General features: G+C 32.8%; 3 protein-coding genes and 1 non-coding gene across 6 annotated transcripts; 2 read left to right on the forward strand and 2 right to left on the reverse strand.

Annotated features, from left to right (window-relative positions):
* Positions 1–8,382: 8,382 nt before the first annotated feature.
* On the forward strand, positions 8,383–8,454 carry TRNAG-UCC (transfer RNA glycine (anticodon UCC)). Its single transcript has one exon. It is a non-coding gene; the product is annotated as a tRNA-Gly (tRNA).
* On the forward strand, positions 8,442–9,514 carry LOC120086473 (histone deacetylase-like protein). The gene is made up of 2 exons (XM_039043147.2): positions 8,442–8,775; positions 8,879–9,514. Exons 1-2 carry the CDS (start codon positions 8,675–8,677, stop codon positions 9,237–9,239), a joined length of 462 nt encoding a protein of 153 aa, XP_038899075.1. The 5' UTR covers positions 8,442–8,674; the 3' UTR covers positions 9,240–9,514.
* A 5,074-nt stretch (positions 9,515–14,588) lies between these two features.
* On the reverse strand, positions 14,589–18,762 carry LOC120086603 (uncharacterized). 2 transcript variants are annotated; one of them, XM_039043332.2, is made up of 7 exons: positions 17,945–18,762; positions 17,004–17,155; positions 16,429–16,868; positions 16,051–16,138; positions 15,359–15,545; positions 15,025–15,122; positions 14,589–14,937 (listed from the first exon to the last, which is right to left on the reverse strand). In XM_039043332.2, the coding sequence occupies exons 1-6, from the start codon at positions 18,195–18,197 to the stop codon at positions 15,028–15,030; spliced, it is 1,215 nt and encodes a 404-aa protein (XP_038899260.1). In that variant the 5' UTR covers positions 18,198–18,762; the 3' UTR covers positions 14,589–14,937; positions 15,025–15,027. The 2 variants fall into 2 exon arrangements, with proteins under 2 accessions (XP_038899260.1, XP_038899259.1); XM_039043331.2 differs by having other exon boundaries at positions 14,589–15,122; positions 17,945–18,755.
* A 3,854-nt stretch (positions 18,763–22,616) lies between these two features.
* Positions 22,617–25,830, reverse strand: LOC120087253 (Pentatricopeptide repeat (PPR) superfamily protein). Of its 2 annotated transcripts, none has more exons than XM_039044188.2 (3): positions 25,025–25,830; positions 23,229–24,739; positions 22,617–23,034 (listed from the first exon to the last, which is right to left on the reverse strand). In XM_039044188.2, the coding sequence occupies exons 1-2, from the start codon at positions 25,638–25,640 to the stop codon at positions 23,517–23,519; spliced, it is 1,839 nt and encodes a 612-aa protein (XP_038900116.1). In that variant the 5' UTR covers positions 25,641–25,830; the 3' UTR covers positions 22,617–23,034; positions 23,229–23,516. The 2 variants fall into 2 exon arrangements, with proteins under 2 accessions (XP_038900116.1, XP_038900117.1); XM_039044189.2 differs by having other exon boundaries at positions 22,617–23,047; positions 25,025–25,812.
* Positions 25,831–26,150: the final 320 nt, after the last annotated feature.

A 26,150-nucleotide genomic window follows, 5' to 3' on the forward strand; every position in this document is an offset into this window, starting at 1 on the left:
ATATGTGTGTGTGTGTGTGTTATTATATGTTGTATCATATATAACATATAACCTATGGTTTAATATTGTATCATATACAATATAAATATAGTTTTAAATCCCTCATCAACGACATTTAATATAAATCTCATTTATATAAAATTTAATTATATGAATCCAGTTCATATAATTAATATTTGAATCATATTCAAATATTTATTTCCTCTCAAGTAAACTTTATATTATAATGTATTAAATGCATTATAGTAATTATATCAAATATAATTAAATTAAATTAAATATATCACATATAATTAATTTTCTCAATTAATTTGAATAATTTAAATTAATCCAAAATTGATTCTCATTTAATCCTATTGTAAAGGGGACCTCATGGACCTGTAGATTGAAGCTTCAATGATACTTGAGTAATTGAAAGAGTTTAATTAATCATTCAACATCCATTAATTGTCGGACACTCCATTAAAGACCGACAATCGCACTTTTCACACTATAAATATATTTCTATGTCTATTGGATATAACCAATTAACAGTGTGATGACCCTTCACAAATTGCTCGTAAGTACAACTATGTCAAAATTACATTTTTATCCTTGTAGTTACATCTAACTTCTTAAGTACCACCGATCCCTCTAATGAACAATATGTCATAGTCCAACTATGACCAAACCCTTATCAAGGTGGCGCCACATTGTTCAAGGCCTGAAATTAGCCCTCAAAGGAGCAATTTATCTACTTTCCACGACCTCGGGGAAGAAGTGAATTCCATCTTGTGTACCTGTGTTCCCAGCTCCTCAATCAGACGAATCCTTAAAATGGTAGGTTTGTTGAGTTGGTTATCTAGCCACTTTTACTCATACAAATCAAAGGACCGTCCTCATAGGCAAGAGTTCACAAATCACTTAGGATTCAAGTTATGTCACCTATGATCATCCTGATGAAATGAAAGTCTCAATTATAAATGGCGTTATATAATGAGACTAGTCATTTCGTGGTCCGGTCTTATACAAACTTCTTTGTATAGAATACCCCTGCTCACATGTCTCTACATGAGTGATCAAGATCAAATCATTTGTACAACTTTACAACAATTTTAACATCTACAAAGCGGGTCGTACTCGTAGTGTCACCAGGATAAGGTATCTAACCTTATCCATCTATTACAGACCATTTAGATTATCACTTAAACATGATCCACCTATATGTCTCTACATACATGTTTAAGCTATAAAAGATAACCGTGGATGTTAATTTATCTGTTTGTGGGTTTAATGCTACTAAATATCAAATTAAATATCTCATATTTTATTAAATAAATAAAATGTTTGTACAATACAATTACGAACTACAGGACCCTACGAGATTCAGGACATCAACCCCAACAACATTATCAACCAACAAAATCATTACCCTTTCAATGGCCCAACACTTCAAATTTTTTTAAATGGTTTTATATGAATGGAATCAATTTTCCGTAGCGGAACCGAATGATCGTTTGTGTCTAAGAATTCGTTTTTGGAACTTGTTAAAAACAAAGACAAATAGATAACTAAGAGGATAAACAACATTTAACCTTAGGCATGCTTACTATGTAATATACAGAGAAGAAATGAAAAGAGATATCACTTACCCTTGAAAAACTATTTCTTCTAGTGCTCATCTCCTTGAATCACGATCAGTGAAAAACTTCTTCGTCATGAAAAAATCCCATGAACACAACAAACACAATGTTCTTTGGACACTACCATAAAAGTTACCTTGCTATTCTCAATATGGGAATCGCAACAGAGTGGTGGGCTTGCCTCTGATTTCCTATGATTTTGGTGAGGGAATTGAGGTAGATCTTGAGAGGAAAATTTACAGGGGAAGAAGATGGAGTGAGATATCTTTTCTTTAGCATAGTACTTTCATGTTAACCACACATCTACCTCTGTATATCATATATGAGAGATGGGGGAGTTATCTGATAGCTCCTTCTCGACAATGGGAAATAACTCCTAAGGAGTTATTTTTCAACTTTTAATTATATTATAATTAATTTATTTAAAACCAACTATATATTATTTCATATATAATATATATTCTATAGTTTATATTATATCATATGTAATATAACCTATAGTTTATATTCTCTTATATAACCTACAGTTTTAATATGAATCACATTCATATTAATTTTAGCTTATAGTTTTTATATGAATCTCATTCATATAACTAATATTTGAATCATATTCAAATAACTCGCCTCTCTCATCAAACTATATAGTTTTAATATGAATCATATTCGTATTAATTTTAACATATAGTTTTTATATAAATCTCCTTTATATAATTAATATTTGAGTCAAATTCAAATATTTATTTATCTTATTAGACTTTATAATATAATGTATTCACATACATTTGTTGGGATTGGTGTCCTAATTCTCCCGGAGTCTCGTTGTTTTGTAAAGATACACATTGTTTAATGAATAAAATAAGTGTTATATAATTCTGACATTTACCCATATCTAATAAACAAAGCTTCTTGTGTATCTTATATGAACTTAAGCATGTATATGTGATATACAAGTGGATCATGCCTTAAGTAATAACCTAAATAGGTTTATAGTATAAGGATTAAGGTGTGATACCTGATCCTGGTGACACTATGGATATGGCCCGCTTTGTAGAATTTTGCAAGTGTTGTAAACTACTACAGATGGTAGATCCTAACCATTCATGTGGAAGCGTGCGAGCGGGGGTGTCCTATACAAAGAGTTTGTATAAGACCTGAACCACGAGAGGACTAGACTCTGTATATAACGTCGTTGATACTAGAGAACTACATCTCACCTAAACGACCATAGGTGACACGACCTCAATCCTGAGTGTTTTGGGAACTCCTGCCTTTGAGGCCGGTCCTTTGATTACTATGGGTGAAAGTAGCCAGATTGCCAACTCAACATGCCTACCTTTTCGGGGACTTGTCTAATCTGGGAGCTGGGAACTCAATCCACAAGATAGAATTCACTCCTTTCCCGAAGCAGGGATAAGTAGAGAGATTGCTCCCTTAAGGGCTGATTCCGGGGCTTAAACATAGTGGCCACAACTTCTCTTTGGAAGAGAAGACTCAGTCATAGTAGGACTATGACTTATGTTCATTAGAGGGATCAATGGTACTTAAGGGGACAGATGTAACTAAGGGGCATAACTATTATTGGCCCAGCTGTACTTACGAGCGATCTGTGAAGGGTTGCACTACTGATTGGTTAAGATGGATATATAATATATCTGTGGTAAGGGGAGTTCAACTGTCGGTCTTTAGTGGAGTGCCTGACAGTTAACGGATGGTGGATCTCGTGACTAAAGAGTTTAGTCAGTTATTCACGTACCGTTAGAGTTTCGAGCTACAGGTCCATGAGGTCCCCTTGGTAGCTCAATGGATTTAGTTGAGGATCAGTTCTTGGTGTTGATTTGAAATGTTCAAATTGACTAGAGGTATTTTGATTATATATGATATAATCGGTATGGTGTATGAGATACATCTAGTGGAGGATTGATGTAAATGAGATTTACATTAAGTACCATGGAATAGAAAAAGAACTATGGTTTATATGTTTCATGAGATGAAATAGTAAAACTATAGGTTATAGACATAGTATGATAAGTTGTTTATTATTTATATTTATAATAATATTAATTATTGGATAATTAATTCTTTTTCTTTAATAACCAATTGAGTGGGTGGTTATTGGATTCATGGTAACCGTGAGATAAAAGGAAAATGGTTTTCCTAATTTTAGTAAGTTTTTCATAAAAAGTTTTGGAGATTTCTCTCTCAGCAAAAAGGGATCTCATAGAGTTGTCAAGTAAATATAGATTTACTAAACGATAGCTTAGGCTAGCTAATCGATCGTGCAGTGGCGAGCTAAACGATCTTACAGTATTTACCAAACAATCGCATAGCTTTTGCTAGACGATTGCTTGCCCAAAGTAAACGATCGTGTAGTGTCTATAAGCGACAGGCCGAGCTAAACGATCGCATAGCTTTTGCTAGATGATCGATTAGCTTTAGCTAAACGATTGGGCATCGACCTATATGATAGGTCTCTATCATCTCCCACTTAACCAATCGTGTACACGATTAGTATTTCCTCCTTCGCCTACCTCATACCAAGTCCGAACAGAGCCCACACACTGGATTCTCATACCGAGAATACCAAGGTAGCCTTGTTGGTGGTGTCTTACTCAACTCTACACCGTCGAGGTACTATGGAGGTTGTTCGTGCTGTTGCTGAGGAATTCGTGGCCAAGGTGATCGTTGAGAACAAGCACGAAGTTCGTGCTCTGTTGCAGTCGTGTAGATCGAGCGTTCAAGGTTGCTGTTGTTCGAGCAGTCGTGCGCAAAGAAGCGTGGAGACGCATCTTCAAGTGTTCGTAGAGTTTTTCCTTTGTGCATTTGTAGTTATTCATGCTGTAGTTTCTGTATTAATTGTATAAACGCTTATTTGTGTTCAACTGTAAATGTAATGTTCATTCATGATTGTGATTTGGAATAATCTTGTTTCGCTGCTCATGGAAATCTTGAGTCCGATTTCCTTCAACATTTTATTAATTGTATCTCATATAATTAATTCATTTTAATAAATTAGTCCAAAATTGATTGATTCTCATTAAACCCTTATTGAGCTAGCAAGGTACCTTATGAACCTACAAATTAGAAGCTCCGATGATACAAGATTAATTAACTAAACTATTTGATTAAATTAATCAAGATTCATTAACCGTTGGTCATTCCACTAAAGACCGATAGCTGCACTATTCGCACTATAGATATATTTATGTATCCATTAGATATAATCAATCAACAGTGCGATGACCTTTCATAAATTGCTCTTAAGTATAGCTAAGTCAAAATTACCATTTTATTCCTATAATTACATCTAACTTCTTAAATACCACCGATCCCTTTAATGAACAATTAGTTATAGTCCCACTGTAACTATACCCCTCTCTAACCAATGAGAGGGTAAAAGCTCTCATTATTTAAGACTCAGAATCGACCTTTAAGGGAGCAATTCATCTACTTACCCTAACAACGGGAATGAGTGAATTTCATTTTATATAGTTGAGTTCCTAGCTCCTCATTCAGATGAATCCTCAAAATGGTAGACATATTGAGTCAGTGAATTTGGCTACTCTCACTCATGCAGATCAAAAGACCGCTCTCATAAGCAAGAGTTCAGAACTCACTCAAGATTAAGGTCAAGTCGCATACGGTAATCCCAGTGAAATGTAAGTCTCTTCAAGTAACGACATTATAAATAGAGACTATCATTCTATGGTCTGGTCTTATACAAATTCTTTGTATAGAATACCCCCACACACATGTCTCCACATGAATTATCAAGATCATATCATTTATAACACTTTAATAATTGTAAAAATTACAAAGTGAGTTGTATCCATAGTGTCACTAGGATAAGGCATCAGGCCAACCTTGTCCATATACTACAGACCATTTAGTTATTACTTAAACATAATCCATCTGTATGTCACCACATACATGTTTGAGCTACATAAAATAACCTAGGACTTAGTTTATTGGATTAAATGAATGCACATATAAAATAACGTTTATTTTATTATCAATAATTTGTTTATACAAGTTTACAAACTACTATAATAAAAAGATTTAGGACACCGATCCCAATATTATCAATAGTAACACCTTTATGATTCTCAAGTGGACAAAAACTAAGTATCCTCTTATGTAATCATCAATCAGAATCTTTGAAATGGGCAATTAGTACCATATAATTTATATTTTATCTTGAGGTCCAACAATCAGTAGTGAGGGACTCTATACTTCTTCTTCGCAGACATGTTTTTCAAATGTTTTTTCTCATTAACATACAACTTAAGTACATATCGAGGCACACTAAACCATTGTACTACAACCCATCAATTTAATGTTTAATTTTATACTTTCAAATGCAATTTTCATATTATTAATACTTATTCTAAATGATTAAAAGTACTTTTTGGAGTGTTTGAAAATAATAAAAGTGATTTTAACAAAGCTTAAAGTTCATGAATCAAACCTATAATTAATATAAGTTTCTTGTTCTAATTATATGTTTTACAAGTAATATGATTCAATAACCATTTCATTGCCAATATTAATAAAATATGGTATAATAACACATAGTATAATTTTTCTTTTTCTTTTGATAACCGTGAGTGTTCAAGTCAGCTTATGCACACCTCGACTAATCTCACAGGACAACATATCTAATCCTATAATATTTGAGTGTCAAGGAAACTCATAGAATATTAAATCTTAAGTAGGTGGCCACCATGGATTGAACTCATGACCCCTTATAATCCTCTGTCCTCTTATTTATTTATTTATTTATTTTGTATAATGTTTTAATTGGTGTAATGTCATCTACAAATGAGGCCATATATTCCTCTTTCTAACTCTTCTAGGTTCCACATGAGATTAAAATCATTCTTCAATGTTCTATTTTAATCATCATTGTACTGCAACCAATCAATGAATTCTCAATATATCATGTTGCACACTATTTCAACCATCACTTAAATTGCAATGGGAATACTTATTCCTATTTCTTCATCTACTTCAATTTCATTATAGAACAAGAAATTATAAAAAATTTGTACCCAAATACAAAAATAATTTGAATGACATTTACTTTTGACCAAAAGGTATCTTTGTGAATCCCTACCTCCATATTGTTGAATTAAAAAAAAAAAACTAAATTTGTAATTAAACAAAAACATTCTCCATAGTGTAAAGCGTTTATAGTCCAACGATTAGGATAATTACCTTCCAAGCAATAGACCTGGGTTTGACTCCCGACAAACACATTATTATTAAAGTCTCATCTTATTATGTACTTTGGTAACTATCTGGTTTTCTAAATAAATTTTAAATATTATTTTAATCCTATTTTCATCTTGCGTTTCGTTTAGGATAATTGCCTTCTAAGCAATAAGCTGGAGTTTGACTCCTGTATACACATTTTTTCATTTTTTCATTTTTTTTTTAAAAAATAATAAATTGTTTGTTTTTTAAACCCCCTCCCCTGAACCCATGTTCGATTCTTCGGGTGACGGTCGCTGTAACTTTAACATTTCCCATTACCGCTATCTATGTATACAACAATCGCCTCCTTCGTTTCACAGTTTCTTCGAGAAATAAAAATAAGAGGAAAATGGCTTTAAGAATCATCTGTTCATCTTCTTCAGTTTTTCTCCTTCCTCAAGCTCCCAATTCAAATTCCTTCGACTCTAACAAAATCGCTCGGTTATTTACATTTTTCTCAAGTATAATGGTTGCATTATTAGCCAAATTTCAAAAATAAAAACAAGTTTTTATAAGTTACTTTTTCGTTTTCAAATTTTGGTTTTTTTTTTTATATAATTGATAAAAAGTAGATAACAAAGGAAAAAAATTTGACAATAAAAGTAGTGTCTATAAACTTAATTTTCAAAGATTAAATGGTTATTAACGGAGCTTAAAAGATTTGTTTCCGTTCTTAGAAATTGGCTAAAAAATCAAATACTTGCATAGAAAATTATAAAATTCATGAATAAGAATTGTGGAAAAACAAGCATGATTTTCTTGTGACTTAGGAGCTTGATGGTTAATGGAGGTTTTGATGTCGTAGCCTATACGACCTGTCCTTTAGGGGTGTTTGGACCAAGAAGTTGGAAAGTAGAAGTTGAGAGAAGTGTCCCAAATGCCCCCTTACATATTTAATGAAAGTTTGTTTTCTTGTGTAAAAAAATTGTCTATTTTGGTCCATAAACTTTGAATATTGTTCTATTTTAACCCCTAAACTTTAAAAACATTCGTCTAGTCCCACAACTATTTAAAAGTATTTATTTTTTGTCCCTGCTATTAATATTTTGTTAACTCTTTAATGGTGAAATTGAATTGTATTTAGCATAGGTTGAACAAGATGAAGGTGAAGTGAAATATCAACCACCAACGCTAAAATAGTAAATGACCAAAATCTTGAATGCACATTGACTTTTGAGATCTCTAGAAAATCGCTTTATCACTTAATTCAAAATTGAAATCCTAGATTTTTTAATGTCGCTAACTTATTTGACTGCCTAATCATCAAATAAATACAAGTCATCTAACCATTTTGTTTAAAAGGCAATAGAATCTTAATAGCATGGATCAAAGTAAACATTGAACTAAAGTAGAAGTTTTTAAAATTTTAAAGACCAAAATAGGAGTTAAAAAAAATCAATAACTAAACACAAAAATCAAATATTACCCAAACCGGACCTAGATTTATTATAGGTCATTTTCTAAATAAAATATATAAATAATACTATTTAAACGCTCCTTACATCAAGCGTTTGTAGTCCAACGGTTAGGATAATTGCCTTCCAAGCAATAGACCCGGGTTCGACTCCCGGCAAACGCAAATTTTTCTAAATATATATATGTTTTTTTTGGTTTTGTTTTGTTTTTTTTTTTAATATATATATATATAAAAAAGCGCCTAATCCACGTGTTCAATTCTTCGGTGATAGTCACCGTAACCTTAACGTTTCTCGTAACCACTGTCTATATATAGTGTCCAACGATCACCCCTTGCGGCTCCTCTGTTTGACTGTTTCTTCGAGAAATAAAAATCAGAGCAAATGGCTTTAAGAATTAGCTGTTCATCTTCTTCAGTTTTTCTCCTTCCTCAAGCTCCCGATTCAAATTCCTTCGATTCTACAAAAACCGCTCGATTATCTGTGTAAGTCTCAACCAAATCAACTTCATCTCTATCGATTCTACGTTCAATGACGAATCGATCTGTTTGACTGTTTTTTCATCTTCGATTTCTCGATTAACTGCAGGAAGGAAGATGAAGGCTCATGGAGAAGCCGAAGCGTATGCGTTTTAGGTTTAGCGAGCTTGATTTTCGCAATCGAAGTCAGCGACATCTTCGTCGCTAGTGAATCTCTGGCTCTGGAATCGCCGCCGCAACTTGTGGATTATTCGAGGAAGCGTGTGAAGATCTCGAGATGGAGCGATAAGAGAAAATGCGCTCCATGGCGAGCCAATTCGCTGGAGTTCATCGTGCCTGAGAACCTTCCGAGGCCGTCGCATCGTCGGAAGTGGGAGGCAATTGCATATGAATCAATGGATGTGAAGAACGCTCCGGGAATTCGAGTAATTTCTTCTAAAACTAGCTCCAATTACTGTTTCTCTTTGTAAATATCTATCACTCTTGTTTTGTAAGTCATTAGATGAACCACATCAATGGCTGTAGTGTTAATATTGCTATTGATGTTCATCTTCTTCAGTCGTTGTATCACATCAATCACATCCGCTGATCGTTATTGATGAACATGAATAATTTTCGGTATAGGAAAAATTGAAGAAAAAACTAGTTGAATTGAAATGTAATGCAGTACAGATTGGGATCGTTGTAGTACATGTAGTACAGTACAAAATGTGCATTAGAAAAGTTTTGTTGATCTTTCACCTTAGATTGTTTGTTCTCGCAATACCGTTCAGGCTTAGGCGGCCCGGTAATGTTTGGGCCGCTGCTCTTAATTATAATAGCCCAGTGAATATATAACAAATATGTTCTAACCTCGAATCATTTAGGTTGAGGTTGATAATACAAGTTGAATTGGTCTTTAAAAATATCATCTTTGATTATCCGCATTAATTTATTTTTTTAAGAGAGAAAAGAGTTTGAATTAAGACACTTTAGTTAGGGGCATTTTTAAATATTAAAAAAAATTAATTTTTTTTTTGAACTTTTTACTATAAAATATATATTTTTTGAGATTTTTCTATTTAGAAAATTTCCCTCAAAAAAAAGAAAAAGAAAAAAAACACGCTTATTGAGAAAAGAAATACAATATTTTGTGTTAGTAGTCATAATCACATGATTTAAACTCATTCTCTCTAAACTCTTCAAATATATTAGTTCTCAAGACTATTTTATGGGCTCCACGATTAAAAAAAATATCAACTAATAACTTATTAACTCTTTATTCTACAACTATGAGGTTGTTTGGTTTAATCTTTTGAGTGTTTAATTTAAAAAAAATGGAGGTGTCTAATAATCACTCAAAATAGATTTTGAAAAAAGGAATTTACGAGATAAATTGATTTGAGAAAAATACTTGAAATCAATTTTTAGAAAAATGATTTTTTTTTTTAGTGTTTAATACTTAATCTTTTTTTTGTAAGTTATCCCACATTGTATTTAATTAGAGTAAGAATTAGCAGAGTGAAATCAAAGATAGACTCCCCATCCAAAGACGCTGACAAGTTTTTTTTTCCTCTCTATCAAATTCCTAATTTGTTTTAAATGAAAACTTTCTTCTCTTCCTGAAAGTGGAGATGTTAGAATTTTCATTATTTTCGCATGGTCGAGGAGAAAAGTGGAGATTATCTGATTTGCATGCACATACCATAGCATCATCTTACATTATCATGTAATGTAACATGTACATATACCACTAATATGTTTTGAATTTTTAGTTAAATTTTAAAAACAAAGGAACTTAGGAGCTGTTTGAAAGGTTGGAATATAATCAAGATTATTAGAAATCAAAGAAGTGTTGAAATGCGTGAGGAATCAACGAAATGGGATAAAGTTGGGTTTGTTTGTAAATTATATATACAAATTATTTATTTAATGAATAAGAAAATTATTTTATTTGACATTTAAATTGCATTCACTCAATTTAATAAACTAAGATTCAAGGTTATTTTACGTAATTTGAATAGTATGCGGTAGACACTACGGATACTACCCACTAAAAAAACTCATGCCTGGCCATCATTTTGTTCGCTTCTTCTCGATTTTCTCAAATTAAAAGCTATCACCGATAGCTGCTATCGCTAATAGCTTCTATCAATCGCTATCGTTGATAGCAAATCTTGAAATATTAACTTTTAATTTGCTATCAATTATTAGTAGTTATCATTGATTCGCTTTCACCAATTGGAATCAACATTGAAATATTACTACTTAAGGCTATCAGTGGCTATCAATGATAGATTTATAAATAATGATCAACTTTGAAAGAAGACCAACACCTTTGATTACCATAGTAGTTATCATTAATAATCTTTTATCATGGTTATCACTGATAGCAGCTATCAGTCATTATCACTAATAGACTTTCATCAATTAGAATCAACCTTGAAATATTAACACTTAAGTCTATCAATGATAGACTTCTATAACTGGTTATCACCTCTGAAAGAAACTCGATATATAGATATCACCTAAGTTTTATCACCAATATCACTAACATCACTCATATTGTAGTTATCAATGATAGCTTCTTTCACTGATAATATCAATAATAAGATGCTATCAATGATCTCACTGATATCATGCTATCAGTGGTAATTCTCTACACCGATAATGTGCTATCAATGGTAGCTTCTATCATTGATAACGTGCTATCGGATAACTTCTATCATCGATAACATGCTATTAGTATTAGCTTCTATCATTGGTAACATGCTATCAGTAGTAACTTCTATCAATCATAGCCACTGAACACCTTTTTGCCCCTTTCTTGTCCTTCCCAAACATTTATAAGTCTCTTTTCTTTTTTATGATAGCTTCCATCACTGATAAACATGCTATTAGTGATAACTTCTAGGCATTCCACTTACATTTTAGTTTGAGATTCAACTTTATTAATTAAATTCACTAAGTTGGCTATCAATGATAGATTTCTATAAGTGGCTATTAACTACGAAAATATAATCAAAGATTAAGCTATCAATGATTGAAAATATTAGTGGCTATCACTGATAGACATTCATTTTCTATTTATATTTATTATTTGTTATAATAATCAAACTTGATGATTGACTTGTTGATGTTAAGCGAGTACTTTCAAATCCTGCGTATGGAATTCAGTCTCATGATTCTTGTGGGAAAAAATGGGAAAAAGAAAAAAAATTCAAATAAAGGAAAGAAAAATTTTAAAAATAAAAGAAAGAGAAGAAGCAAAAACTAGAAAAAAAGAAAGAAAGAAAGAAAATTAAATAGAAAAAAAGGAAGCAAAAATTGGACAAATGAAAGAAAAACTAAAAAAAGAAAAAGAAAGGAAAGAAGCAAAAATTGGAGAAAGGGGAGAAAATAAAAATAAAAAAAAGGAATAAGCAAGAGTTGAGGAAAATTAAAAAAAGGAATAAGCAAAAACCGAAGAAAGAAAAGAATTTTTTTTTAAAAAAATAAAAAAATAAAGAAAAGAAAATTTAAAAAAAGAAAGAAATGAAAGAAAAAAAATATAGGAAAGAAAAAGAAAGGGAAAAAGAAGGAAATGAAATAAAATAAAAAATAAAGGAAAGAAGCAAAAATCGGATAAAAGAAAGAATAAAAAAAAGAGAGAGAAGAAGCAAAAACTGAGAAAGAAAATAAAATAAAAAATGAAAATAGGGAGGGAAGAAGCAAAAATCGAAGAAGAGAAAAAAAATAAAAAGATTGAAAAAAAAGATGCACAACAAGATAAGACAAGGGAGGGCGAAATTGGAAATTAAAAAAAATCAAAGATTGACTAGTCAACTCATTCATATTTGCAAATATTTTAATGATGTAATATATTCTTAAATTTTTTTCTCTTATTCTACTATGTATTACAAATATCCTATTCTATATAAAGAGTTTGTATAAGATCGGATTGAGAAATGATTAATCTTTCTTTATAACACTCAAAGAGATTAATATTTCATAGGATGACCATAAGTAACTCGACCCCAATCATGAGTGAGTTATGAACTTCTGTTTACAAGGGCAACCATTTGATTTGTATGAGTGAGATGGACCGTTTCACCAACTTAATAAGCTTACCATTTTGGAGATTTGTTCAAATAGGGAACATAGCTACATGAAATTTTAGGGTAAGTAGATGAATTACTCTTTAAGGGTTGATTCTAAGTCTTGAACAATGAGATTTTACCTCTCATTGGCTCAAGAGAAATTTGGTTTATAGTTTGACTATAAATTGATCGATTGTTATTAGAGGGATCGATGATACTTAAAGAGTAAGAGGTAATTACAGGGATAAAATGATAATTTGACTCAACTATAATTATAAGCAATTCGTGAATAGTTGACTTACTAGTAATGACTATATTTGTGGACATAGAAATATATATACAGTGCGAAGAGTGCAGTTATGAGTTTTAATGGAGTGTCTCACAATTAATGAATGTTGATTAATATAATTACAGAGCTTAATTAATTAATTTCATATAATTGAAACTTCTAGTCTGTAGGTCCATTTAGGCCCCTTTGCTATCTCGTTGAGTATAAAAAGAATCAATGAGTTTTTGGATTAATTTAAATTGTTCAAATTAAATAATAAAAAGAATCAATGAGTTTTCGATTAATTTGAATTGTTCAAATTAAATAAGGGAGTGTAAATTAATTGTATGAGATGCAATTCATATAATGTATATGGATATATTTTAATATAAATTTAATTTTGAATGAGATTCAAAAATTAAACTTTATATAATGAGAAAGATATTTGTATATATTTGAATGTGATTCCAATATTAATTTTATGAATGAGATTCATAAAAAATTATAGGTTATATATACTAGAGACCCTCTATGTAGTTGTCGAGATAGGGCGATCGATAAAATCAATATAAATGAGATTCATGTTTAAACTATAAGTTATGAGAGAAATATACATTTTAATATGATTCAAGTGCATATTTTAAATATATGATGACTAGATTAATTAATTATTAATTTAATTATATTATATTAAATATGATTTAATATAATATAACTTAACTTAAATAACTCCCCACTAGAAGAGTTATTTTAGTGAAGAAAGTGATTGAACGTATTAGGAGGAGGAGGAAGAAGAAGAAGAAGAAGAAGGAAAAAAAAAAAAAAAAAAAAAAAAAAAGAAAAGGAAAACTCTCTCACAGGAACTCTTTCTCACTCACAAATTTTAGAACTTGTTTGTAAAATCAATTCTCTTGTCCAAGAGGTTTTACATCCCACAATCCAATTCTTGCCTACGAATAACTAAGAAGACACTAGTGATAGTGTTTTGTTGATTCTTGTTCAAGAAAGAGATTTGCATTTGTAAGATGAACAGGAAAGGAAATACATTGAAGGCAATCTTCAAGAGTAGGATCATTTTCTTTGTAAAAGCATGTTTTAATTTTTAGTTTTTTCTGTTTTTAAAGTTTTTCAAAATTAAATTCAATAGCACTAGCATACACTTTTGCATTGGAATTTGATTCCTTCAAAGTTAAAAAAGATCGAAACGGAATGAGTTTAATATTACAAATTGGATTCAAAACGCTCAATCCAAACATAGGTGTTGAATTACATTACAATCCAAAATCCATTCAATTACACAAACACTCAAACAACCCTTATAGGTGTAAATAGTGTTTAAAATTTTAGCTTACAAAAATAAAAAACAAAATGGATTTTTTTTTTTAAATAAAAAAAAATCAAAGTAGTCATTTACCAAAGTGGCATGAAAGGAAAAAACTACCAATTTTAACCTCAAAATAAAAATGACCAAAATACCCTTGAAAGAAAGAATCTACCCATGATATGACATTGTATCTTATTAGGGGCAAGAAAAGTATAAACATAATTTTCCACTACACTTCACAATAGATAAAATGGAAAATTTTATAGCAAGCTTTGAAGGCAACCGACTTTTCTGCATCAAACAAATATTAGAGAAACCCGTCCCCTTAAGCAAGCAATTGACTGTTGTATTTGCTAAAAGGAAAATAATGACAATGCTAATGAAATTGGACTAACAACAATACTTTCTACCATAAATCTCTTTACCCTTCAGTTTTGATCAATGACCTCTTGCTGCGAACAAAAGGCACGAGAATGGGGATGGCGGGATGGGGATGGAAAGAAAGCCATCGTCGTCACCTTAAGAGAGTAATTGACTGTTATTTGCAGAAACACAAGACTGATAGACGAAAACGGCGATGAGATTGGTTCTAACAGTAATCTTACAACTTAACTCTCCTTGTACTGTTCAGCATTGGGCTCTGCTGAATGAACAGGTTCTCGGGTCTCTTTCGCTGCAACGCCGTGTCGATGATCACCAACAGCTACAGCCAGAACGTTGGTTTGGTTTGTCAATTATTATGTATAAAAGCCTATAAATTAACCTAAATGAAAGATTGCACCAACAAACTTGCAAACAACTTTTAACAAAGTAAAATCTTACTATCGAGTCTTGAAAAGCTGATAGATAGCTGCAAAAATCTGTGACCGCATATACTAACATATTTTGTTGTTAATCATACTTAATTAGTTAATCCAATCTTGTTTAAGTTAGAATCACCTGCTTGCGTCGAGGTAGGAATATCGCCAACTCCTCGACTGGTGGATATCAAACTATGATATAACTTTCCATGATGCTCTTTAGCTGATTCCTGGTCACTAGGTATCCCAGTTACATTTAATTTAGGTGCTAAGGTTGTTGACCAAGAGCCTCCATTTGATCCAGCTAAGGCCATGATAATATCAGCCTGAAAAATATGCAGCAGCTACTACTGAGATTAACGGATAATCAACAACAAAACAGAAATTCTACTTGAGTGAAGTCCTAAAATTTTAACTAAAACGTCCTCATTTAGAAGATCAAACATACACATACGCTTCTTCCTTCTAAAGCTGGTCAGGTGCTCAATATACGAACTCCAAAACGAAATTTTTCTCCAACAAAAATATGGAACAAAATTTATACATCCCTCTTGACTTGTAATTAAATGATACTACTGATGTATGTTGCAATTTTCTCATTGCATTCAAGATTTTATTATAGCTAGGTCTTGATGAAGTATGTTGGATAGTATATTGCGAATTGCCCATCCGATACAAACTTTTAACATAGCCAAAGTCGATAAATCTTTATGAAGCATGTATAGTGAGCTTATCAGTTAAAAAATCCAAGCAAAAAATGAAAACAGTATAATGAATTACTTATGGACCAAGATGGTTTCAGATGAAGCATTTGCCAGACAGGAAAAATACCTTGTTTGGATGGACATCATCAAAAACATGAGCTTGACCGCCATAGAAAATAGTCATCTGTCTGTTGTTTGAATCAAGATCCTGCTGACTGTCACAATATATTTAAACACACAACACTCTAATGCTCCGTCAGATCGTCATTTGATTTCTGAAAAATAAACTTTAAACACTACTGACTACTCCCCCTTATAGGTTCTTTGTTCTGTTATATACCCTTTTCAAATGTTCTCAAAATCCAAGCTAAGTTTTGGGGGGAAAAGAGTTTTTAAACCATGTATTTGTTTATGGAAATTGACTAAAAATTCAAACGAACCCTAAATTGTTGTAGGACAATTGAGAATGTTAGCTATTCAAAATGATGAGCGGTCTGGAATTTACCTGGGAGGGTTAGAAGATTTGTATGCTAAACCTTCAGTATTGGTCTTCTGCTTGTCACAACCTAGCAACATTTGAGAAGAGCGTCTCCCATCATGTCGAGCATTAAAGTTATTTAAAACTCCAGGGCTTTTCATCCCAGTTCTAGATCCTTCATCAGCAGCAGACTGAGAAATACTGGAGGGAGCAACATTAAATTCTCTGGAAAAATTGGAAGCTACTTGATGAACACGAGGCACAAACTGACTCCCGAGTGGAGAATTCGGTGCAGAACTCATGTTCGACGAAATGGGTCTCTCCCATTTGGAAATACTCGGATTGAATCTAGTACCAAGAGAATGTTGTGTGACGGAAGAAGCAGCAATTCTTGGTGGCTGCATACTGTAAAGTGCCTCATTATCGTTGTATCTTGGTCGATCTCCACCAGCTCCATTTTGTAGTATCTAATACAAGATTAAAGAAAATTATATCAAATTATCCATAGAAGTCCTTTTCACTTCCATGTGAATATGACTAAAGAAACTAAAAGCTGTCAAAACCTTCACTGCGTGCGACTCTCAAGAGAGTCAGAGGCTTACATGAGGAATTTGGGTTCTATATGACCCCATGAAAGCAGAATCTGGATTACTGCGTTTAATCCCTGCTATTCGGTTACCATTTTCAGGTCCGGATATATCATTCCTTGGACTGTAGAATGGAACCCCTTCAAGGTAATCTCCAACCTGGTTTTCTATAAAAAGTGAGGAAAGAACAGAGTAAATTTTACGTCAGATAAGAATTCAATGCTCAAATCAGACAGATGATACTTGAAAATAAAGCAAACAGCCACAATAAGGATTCAAAATCACATACATCAATAAGTTCAGTTCAAACTTCATAGATAAATCAAAGGAAAAGTTGCACGTCACAACACTCAGTTCAGGGAGAGATATACAAGCTGAATGAAATTTCTAGCCTGAGTAGGAAGAAATTAACAATGGGAAAGGAAGATTCTAGAAAAATTAATTGTAGTTTCCATTTCAGAATACATAAGTTTAAAAAAACTGAACGAAAAGAGATAGTCAAATGGAAAAGAGGTCTTTCGGAAAGCTTCTAACCAATGGCGACCTCAAAGACACCAATCCTTTACACTTTACAGTGACATAAAGAGCAAAGGGAATGAGGGTTGCAGACAGAAATTCTACGTTGCAGGAAGAAAATTTGCATAAAACCACGGAAGTCAACTTTCTACAGAAAAGACGAGTTCACACATGAAAATCAATATTTTATAATCAAAAGCTGCTTGATCAAAGAATATAACAAAAAAGAAAAATAAACAATCACGCTCAGTGAGGATCGAAAAACCATCAGATGACGATAATGATCGGAATATTCTTCAAAACAAAAGGAAAACCAAAAAATATCGAAGTCATTCAGGCAAAGGAGAAGCAATTCAACAAAATCATTAACACGAAAGCAAATAGACATTAAATAACCTAGAAAAATGCAAATTCAAGACAACGAATGTTAACAAACGGACCAGAAGCAAGATCGGAGGCGGCGGAGTGGAGTCCACGGCCACCGCTAGAAGAAGCCAAAGCCGACGGCGGCGTCGATGCCTCCGAGAAGCTTACATCCGGCGTCTTCGCGGCCAAGAGTACGGAAGCATCTTTGGTCCTAATGCCAAGAAAATCATGGAAGATCGCGTTACCCAACTGTTGAACCTGGCTCGTACTCTTCTTCTCACCATTGCTGCAGTAGCCAGCATTGGAATAAGCGCCTTGACGAGCCATTAGAGACAGAACCACAAGCAATGCCTCTTTACGGAAGCATCCATTTCACTCTGCATAAAGAGCAAGAGTGTAGAGAACAACAAAAGACAAGAAACTCGGTTTTTGAAAAGAAACATACAGAGAACCAACAAAAAAAAGGCAAAAAGAATCAGAAGAGAGAGGAAACTGAAAGAATCAGGCTCTTTTCTCGAGATAAACCGCAGAGAAAAGCATCTTGAGAAACTTCCCAATCCCGACGCCGGCGCCGGTGAGGGATTCTGTTTCTTCAGTTCATCGGATTTTGATTAAATCGTGAGAAATTCAGTGAGTTCGTCAACAAATTTAGTTGCGCATGGACGAAAAATCGAACAGGTGACAAGCTCATCAAAATCAAAATCACATGGAAAAAGAAATTGTTGAGAGAAATATGAATGATGAAGATTTTGAAGGATGAGGACAGATAGCTTCTTCAGTTCATTGGAAAGAAAATCGAACTGGGTTATTTGTAATTAAAATATAATAATTTTGTACTTAAAACTATTGTAGATTCTCTCTTCATTACTTTACATAAAATTGCCTAGACTTTTGTTTAGTTCAACTATTACTTGATAACCCGAACTAGAACATAGCTCAATTATTGTAAATTTATATTAACAACCGACACCGGTTAGAAATTAGTAAAAAAATTAATATAAAATCAAGCAATTAGGCTCATATACAACTTATTCTTAAGTTTCGACTTGAGCTCTCTATAAGTTTGAGCTCCCTCATTCCCACAATAAAGCTTCTCTAAGCTTTACATGAGATCCCATCAGAACAAACTACTTAAGCTCCCCTAAGTATGAGATTCACTCACCTTCATAAGCAAAATTTTTTCCAGTTCAATACAACATTAAAAAGAAAAAAGAAAAAAGAAAAACCGAGTTCTTACTTACTCCCCAAGCTCACAACAATCTAGCTAGGCCTAATTGACCACTGGAACAAACCCTCAACAAAGAAAAAAAAGTTTTTGAACACAATACATGAAGATCGAGACTTACACAATCACTGAGTTCAAAACTTTCAATACTCACTTTTTTAATAAATGGGCTAAACCTAAAATTAAACAAGACCACAACATATATATGGTTGAACCTTTAAGAAGATTTTCAAGGAGGGAAGAAATAATTTTTGTAAGAAAAGGAAGACAGATCATTGAATATGCAATATAACTATAAGAAAAAATATTTGGTAGAATATGTCTGTCACGTAGCATATTGTTGAAACATGTTGCTTGCATAATTCAAAGCATGTTACCCAAGTTTTGTCTATAATAAAACAAATCAATCATATTACAGTAAGATTTCAAATCTCCGATACTCCAGACATTGTCAAGAAGAAAAAAAATATTATGACGGGATTGAAGATCGAACCATCAACTTAATGATAAGGATAATTGGTGTCTTGTTCGTTAGGTTCAAATTAACAAAATGCTTAGGCTTATACTTTATTACTCTTAAAATTAATACCTTGGTTTAAATGTGTTTATATTTTTTTACTTTTGTTCATTTTGGTTTCTATACTTTCGGAACAATCATTTTGATTTATATATTGTCACTTTTATCCATTTTATTCTATATATGCTCAAAACATATGTTTTGGATTCTACACTTTTAAAAAGTTGTTATTTTGGTCCATTCAATGCATGATACTTAATCCGCTCCATTTTTATAGACATCAATTTGAATGAAGTGTTTCTATCGTGTACAAATTTTATGCTAAAGTCTTGAAAATATGGACAAATTAGCAACTTTTTTTAAAAAAGAGGACAAAACAAATGTTCTAAAAATACATAGATTAGAATGAATTAAAGTTGAAAATATGGCATCAAACTAAATATTTTTAAAATATAATAATCAAAACGAAGAAATAAAGTATATAGAACAAAATAGTATTCACAATCAATACATCAATAAATTAGACATCAATATCAAAGATCAATTATGTTTTCAATCGCAAAAGTGAACTTAGAAGTCGGAGTTTGATCCCCATCTCTTGCTAAAAAAAAATCAATATCTATCCTCTATTTTTTTTTTTAAATTATCTTTTTCAATATTTTAACACCAGTATACATATGTTTATATATATGAAATATTAAAAGTTTTCATTATTTATAAATTCCCATAATTTTGTTGGGTTTTAGGATTATGTGACCATCGTTTGGTCACTGAACTTGTAAAAAGTGTTTATTTTGGTCTATACTATTCAGATTTTGTTAAATATTTGATGAAATAGAAACCCTAATCAATTATTCTACCACATAATTCAAAATTGAAACCCTAAATTTTTTAGTATGACTAACTTATTTGGCAGCACAGTCATCTAAAAATACAAATCATTTCATCATTTTATTTAAGAGTTAACATAAATTTAATAGGAGATACTAAAGTAAGCGTTTTTTAAAAGTTGAGGACTAAAATAGACGTGTTTAAAAATTTAGAAACGAAAACATAATAAGATTCAAAGTTCAACTATGAAAATAAGATTTATATGCATAAAAATGAGACATATTTGTTGATATTTTATTTCTGGATATCAAATTTCCTTCTCCCTGATTTTTATTGGCCTTTATTATTTTTTATTATTTTTTCATATTTTTTTTTATAATAAGTGTTATTTCGATTTGGACCTCATGAAAGAAGATATTTTTCATGATTATTTAATAATGCTCAAGTTTGAAATTAATATCAAACTTTCTATAATGCTTTGTATTTGTCTATTATTTTAAGATTTTTTTTAAAAAAAAAATTAATTCGATCTTTGAACTTAAAATTAAAAATTAAAAAAAAAAAAGGGAAAAGAAAAAATCCATCGAAATCCTTATGTCTTGAAAATGTCTAATTTAATTTTTTACGATGTATATTTTTTAAAAAAAAAAAGAAAAAGAAAAATTGATATCTACTATTATTTTTCTTGTCATCCAGAAACCACACTGCATAATAACAATGGTCAAAATAATTTATTTATGAAAGTTCAAGAAACCAAAACTGAAATAGTTTTTTAAGTTTTTACAAACTGTGCTTTCTGTAAAATCAGTTGAAGCGTATTAGTGTTTGATAAACTTTTTTGCCAATTGTGCTTTCTATAAAATCAGTTGAAGCGGTTACACGTGTTTGATAAATAAATACTAAATTATTGTTAATTATTTAAAATAGATATATAAAATAAATTTTAATTTTAAATGATAAAAATAAAAGTAAAAAATTATTAAAAATTGCATCTCCTTTAAGAAAATCTAAAAGCTAGTAAATAGCTTATTTAAAAAAGTGTGATTTTCCATTAAATTGTAATTTATTTTACCGAATACAAAAAACGGTTAACTTCTATTTCTTTCAAAATCAATCCCAAATGCAGCCAGTTCATGGATAAAAAGAAAAATGGAATACAGTTAGTTATAGGTCTAAAATAAGATATCAACCCTTCTATTTTTTTTTTTTTTTTTGGTTAAATAAATTTTCAAGATTATAGCGATTGATGGTAATAATTACATACCCAAACAAGATAATAAATGGTTTTAAATTATTTTTACTTCCATTTTTCTGTGTTCTTTAAGAGTACTAATACTATCCAATCTACAATTACAAAGTCAAAATAACTAGGATTAGCAACTAATTTAATTTGATTATATATATCTGGTAAGAAACCAAGCTTCTATTGAAGAAATCTACCAACTCACTACAACTTGGATTCAACACAATCAAATCAATATCAAAACTACAAAAAGGTCTATGAAGCTCACAAAGAAGTATTAAACCCGTCCCGTTCATAAAACTATGGAAGATAAAGAAAGTTATAATACCATGATACATAGAGATAAAACTATCTTTCAACATAGAGTGTTTCGTGGTGAGGAGAGACTCTAATGAGGTCTAGTCTTTAGTGAGGTTTCATGTTTCTCTTTCAATTTCGATTTCGAAGACTTCTTACCGAGTTGGAAACTCTTTCTTTAGTAGGGCTTTTTGTAGGTTTGGTTTTTTGTATGCGCTTGTATTCTTTTATTTTCCCCAATGATAACAATTGTTTCAATCAAAAAATACTTCTAACAACTCATAGCTTCAAATCCCACTCCATAAATGCGATATGGTATTTAAAACAATATGATGAGAACAATGGTTCAAAAAAAGCAATTATATAATCAAAAGCAAAGCATGCTTGAATGAACAATATTAAAGCTGATAATTATCCATACAACCAAACTTAGAATATTATAAACCCTTTTAAAAAGTAGGTAAATTGTGATTTTTTCCCCAATCAAATTAGTTGATGTGTGTGATGCTCGAGTGGCAAAGAACTTAAAATGGTGATCTTACGAGGAGGTGGAGTGGATTCCACTAGCCAGCCGTTCCTGAAGAAATGTCATCGGCTGCAATCTGAAACCAATTGCTATGATGGAGAAAATTATTCAATGAAACGGTCACAACGTAGCTATTTTTTAATAATAGTTGAATGTAGATAAAAATTTACTCGACTCATAATAACTCCAAGATACAAATTCTATATATTTTGTATTTCATCTAACGTTATAAAATTGTCAACGACATTGTGATAGCCTCCTCGAATAATTTCACCCGCATTCACAAAGCTCCCCGTGACATTGTTAATGGACAATGATGCAATTCAACTGAGTTTGGTTGCAAAAGCACTTCCCAACAATTGTGCGTTTCATCATCATTCTGTTGGAAAACCTTGCTTTTCAGCAACATTCACATACGTCGTGTCCTTGAATTCAACACTCCCATCCTTGTTTTTCTCCCTGCTATGTAATTTTGGTCGCATGTTCTGACTTCAAAGTTGAAATTCAGCAAATGGTTTCTGATCCCTGGGGGAAAAAGCTTTTGCACATATGAGAGAATATTCAGATTGAGCAAAATGAAATGGGAAAATCAAAGTAGGGGATTTGATTTGGATTACAGTGATATTCTTGAACAGCTAAAGTCAATCGCCAACCTTCAAAGAGGCCTAATAATAATAATGTTACTCTGGATAAAGAAAGATTAAATCAAATGGACTTACGTTCTGTTCTACATTCAAATGAATAAAACAATTCTGAATCCAACTGAATTCTTGCGAGCTCTCCATTCGATATACGAGCGCCCCCGTTCACCTTAAAAACACTCGATCCGCACAAAGTGTGTTCGCCCCCTTGCCAAGTAACTGTACATGCCAGTGAAACTGATCCATTTGTTGGAGTTTCTCCACTGATTTCTATGTATAAATTATGTGGCGCAAGTCATTTTGTGTTGAGCTAACGAGAAGTTATTTACCAGCAACAGCAAAATTTAAGTAGATGGGTTCAAACAGTCAAAGGCTGGCTTTCTTTTTGATATCATCCATCAACCTATTTGCACTAAATACAGCATTTTCGGATGGACTTCTGCGTTTGACAAGCTCTCTAGGGTCTTTACAGACCTTCAACATTTCGGACATTGCCTCGGCTTTACGCATAATAGATTTTCTTCTAGCACGGATAGAATCAGGAGTTTGATTATACGTATCGGGTAACTTCTCTGAATGAGGAACCGAAGACATCATTTCTTGCAGCTTAGATGCCATTTTTGTCCATCCACGTTTCATGAATTCATCATGCAATCTAAAGAAAGTAAGATATTGAGGAACAATTCCTCGATGAATCATGTGTTCAAATTCTGTAAAAGCTTCTTCAAATTTATGCATCTTGCAAAGCAAATGAATTAACATGGTGCTTGTAGCTAAGTCCATGTCAAACCCTCTAGCCTTCATTTCATTGCAAACTTGAACTGCAAGGTTTAATCTCTCCTCTTCACATAACATCTTCAGCAACAGGTGATATGTAAGTTTATCTGGCGCATATCCTGATTCAATCATTTTATTGTAAAGGTTCATACCCTCCTCAATTTTACCATGCTTCGAGAAGAATCTGAAGAAGTAGTTATAGGTAGTTGGGGTTGGAGTGAATCCTCTACTTATCATCGACTTAAGGATCTTGCTAGCCCCAGAAAGATCTCCTGTCTTGCAATACCCCTTGACAAGAGAATTATACGTCGAGATAGTAGGGCCTTGTTCCAAAACCATGAACCGCTCCATCATTCCCAGTGCCTCCTTAAACCTCCCAGCTTCCCCAAGTGCATCAACTATTGGGTTATATATGATTGCATTTGGCTCAATACCTTCTCCCCTCATCTCATCCACCAATTCAATGGCTCTTTCGACACGATGCATTCGACAGTAGCCTTCTATAAGGGTGCCATAGGTAACAACAGTTGGAGATATTTTGTTCTTCTTCATCTCAAACCAGAGCCTCTCAGCATGTTTGAGCTTTCTTGATCGAAACCATCCATTTAAAAGTATATTATATGCTCGAATTGACAGTCCAAAACTTGAATCCATTTCCCTTTTCCTATTGAAATACTCGGAAGCTACCCTGACATGACCTTCTTTGCAGAGTGAATCCAGTAAAATCTCAAACAAGCCCTCTGAGTTGGTCCCTGAAATTGTTTCTAGGTTGCAAGCAAATTCAAAAGTTCGAATTGCAGGTTGAAGCATGCCTGAAGAAATTATTATCCATAAGAACAAAAACGAAAATATAAACCAAACCATTATCTCAAACAAGAACACGAGCTAAAAAATTTCTCTGTTCATTTTCAAGTTTCAATCGAGCGCACTCAACAGTACAGAATGACAATATAAGATGAATATAACCCTTAAATTGGAATGGTGAAGGAAGGTGATTTCCAAATATGAATTTTCATATACAGGGACGGTTAAAATAAATGGAAAATCAATCAAATCCATACAGAAGTACCGACATTGTAGCCTAATTAAAAATATACCTGCACGAGCATACCGCCTGATCAATATCACGAAGACGTCTACCGAAACCAAAGAGGGCTTTTCATCTCCACGGAGACGAGAAATAATCAAAGACCAAGTAGAATCAAACTCCCTCGATTTCGCAAGAACGTTGATCAGACGGTTGAATAATACTGCAGAGGGACAAAATCCGGGTTTCTTCGCAGCCCAGAGAAACAGCGAGTGCAAGAACTTGGGAGACGAATCGAAATGATCGAACACAGCTTCCAACAAACTCGAACTCGGCACGATTCCAGTCCGGTCCAGAGCATCCTCGAGCTCTGCACCGGGCCGGACACCGTGATCGGAAAGGATGCCAGAAATGGTAGACAAGTCATTCGGCGCATAACTTGCTTCGAGTTTCGGGTCAATGGCAGGATTAGGGTTTGAAATCACGGCAGAATCCGATTGCAACGGATTGCCGAACTCGTCAGGCAGTGAAGGCCACTTTATGAGGGGCTTTCCTGGCGTGGACAGCCATGAATGGGCAGACAAAGAGGAGAGTTGCAGAGCTGAAACTCGAAACTTAGAACGATGATTGTGCTCGACGGCGTGGAAGATTCCGTATACCAAAAGGCGAGGTTTCTGAATGAGCATTAGGGATTAGGGTTTAGGGTTTATACAGAGAAACCGACGACCATAATCCGGCGACAATTCTCCGACAAACTATTCCGGTAGTGCCACACGAAATTCCGGTCTGTCTCTCTTAAATATGTCTTCCGAAAATTTTATGCCTTGGCTTCCTCGCGCGCTTATGTTGAGCTAATCCAATTATCAAAGCTATAACACTCACCTTAATTGCTTAGGAGCCTTTCTAATAGTTCCCTTTTCTACCTCGGGCTCCCTTTTTACCCCTAGAATCCAGATCCAACTTACAGCTTAGATTACTCATAGTTCTAAACCTTATTTTGAGATACTTCCTTCTACAAAACTATTCTAAAATGTCTCAAGAAGCTTACCATAAAACCTTAGCTCATAACTCTTCATGGTTTAGCCGGAATCATCCAAACATCAAGACTGGCCCAGCTTACCCGATAGCTCGACCCTTCTCGCTCTCTCCCACTTTCTCGCTTACAATCTCGCTCTCTCCACTCTCGCTTACAATCT

The sequence above is a fragment of the Benincasa hispida genome, chromosome 9, assembly GCF_027475165.1.
Source record: "Benincasa hispida cultivar pf3 chromosome 9, pf3_genome.v1.1, whole genome shotgun sequence".
NCBI lineage: Eukaryota > Viridiplantae > Streptophyta > Magnoliopsida > Cucurbitales > Cucurbitaceae > Benincasa > Benincasa hispida.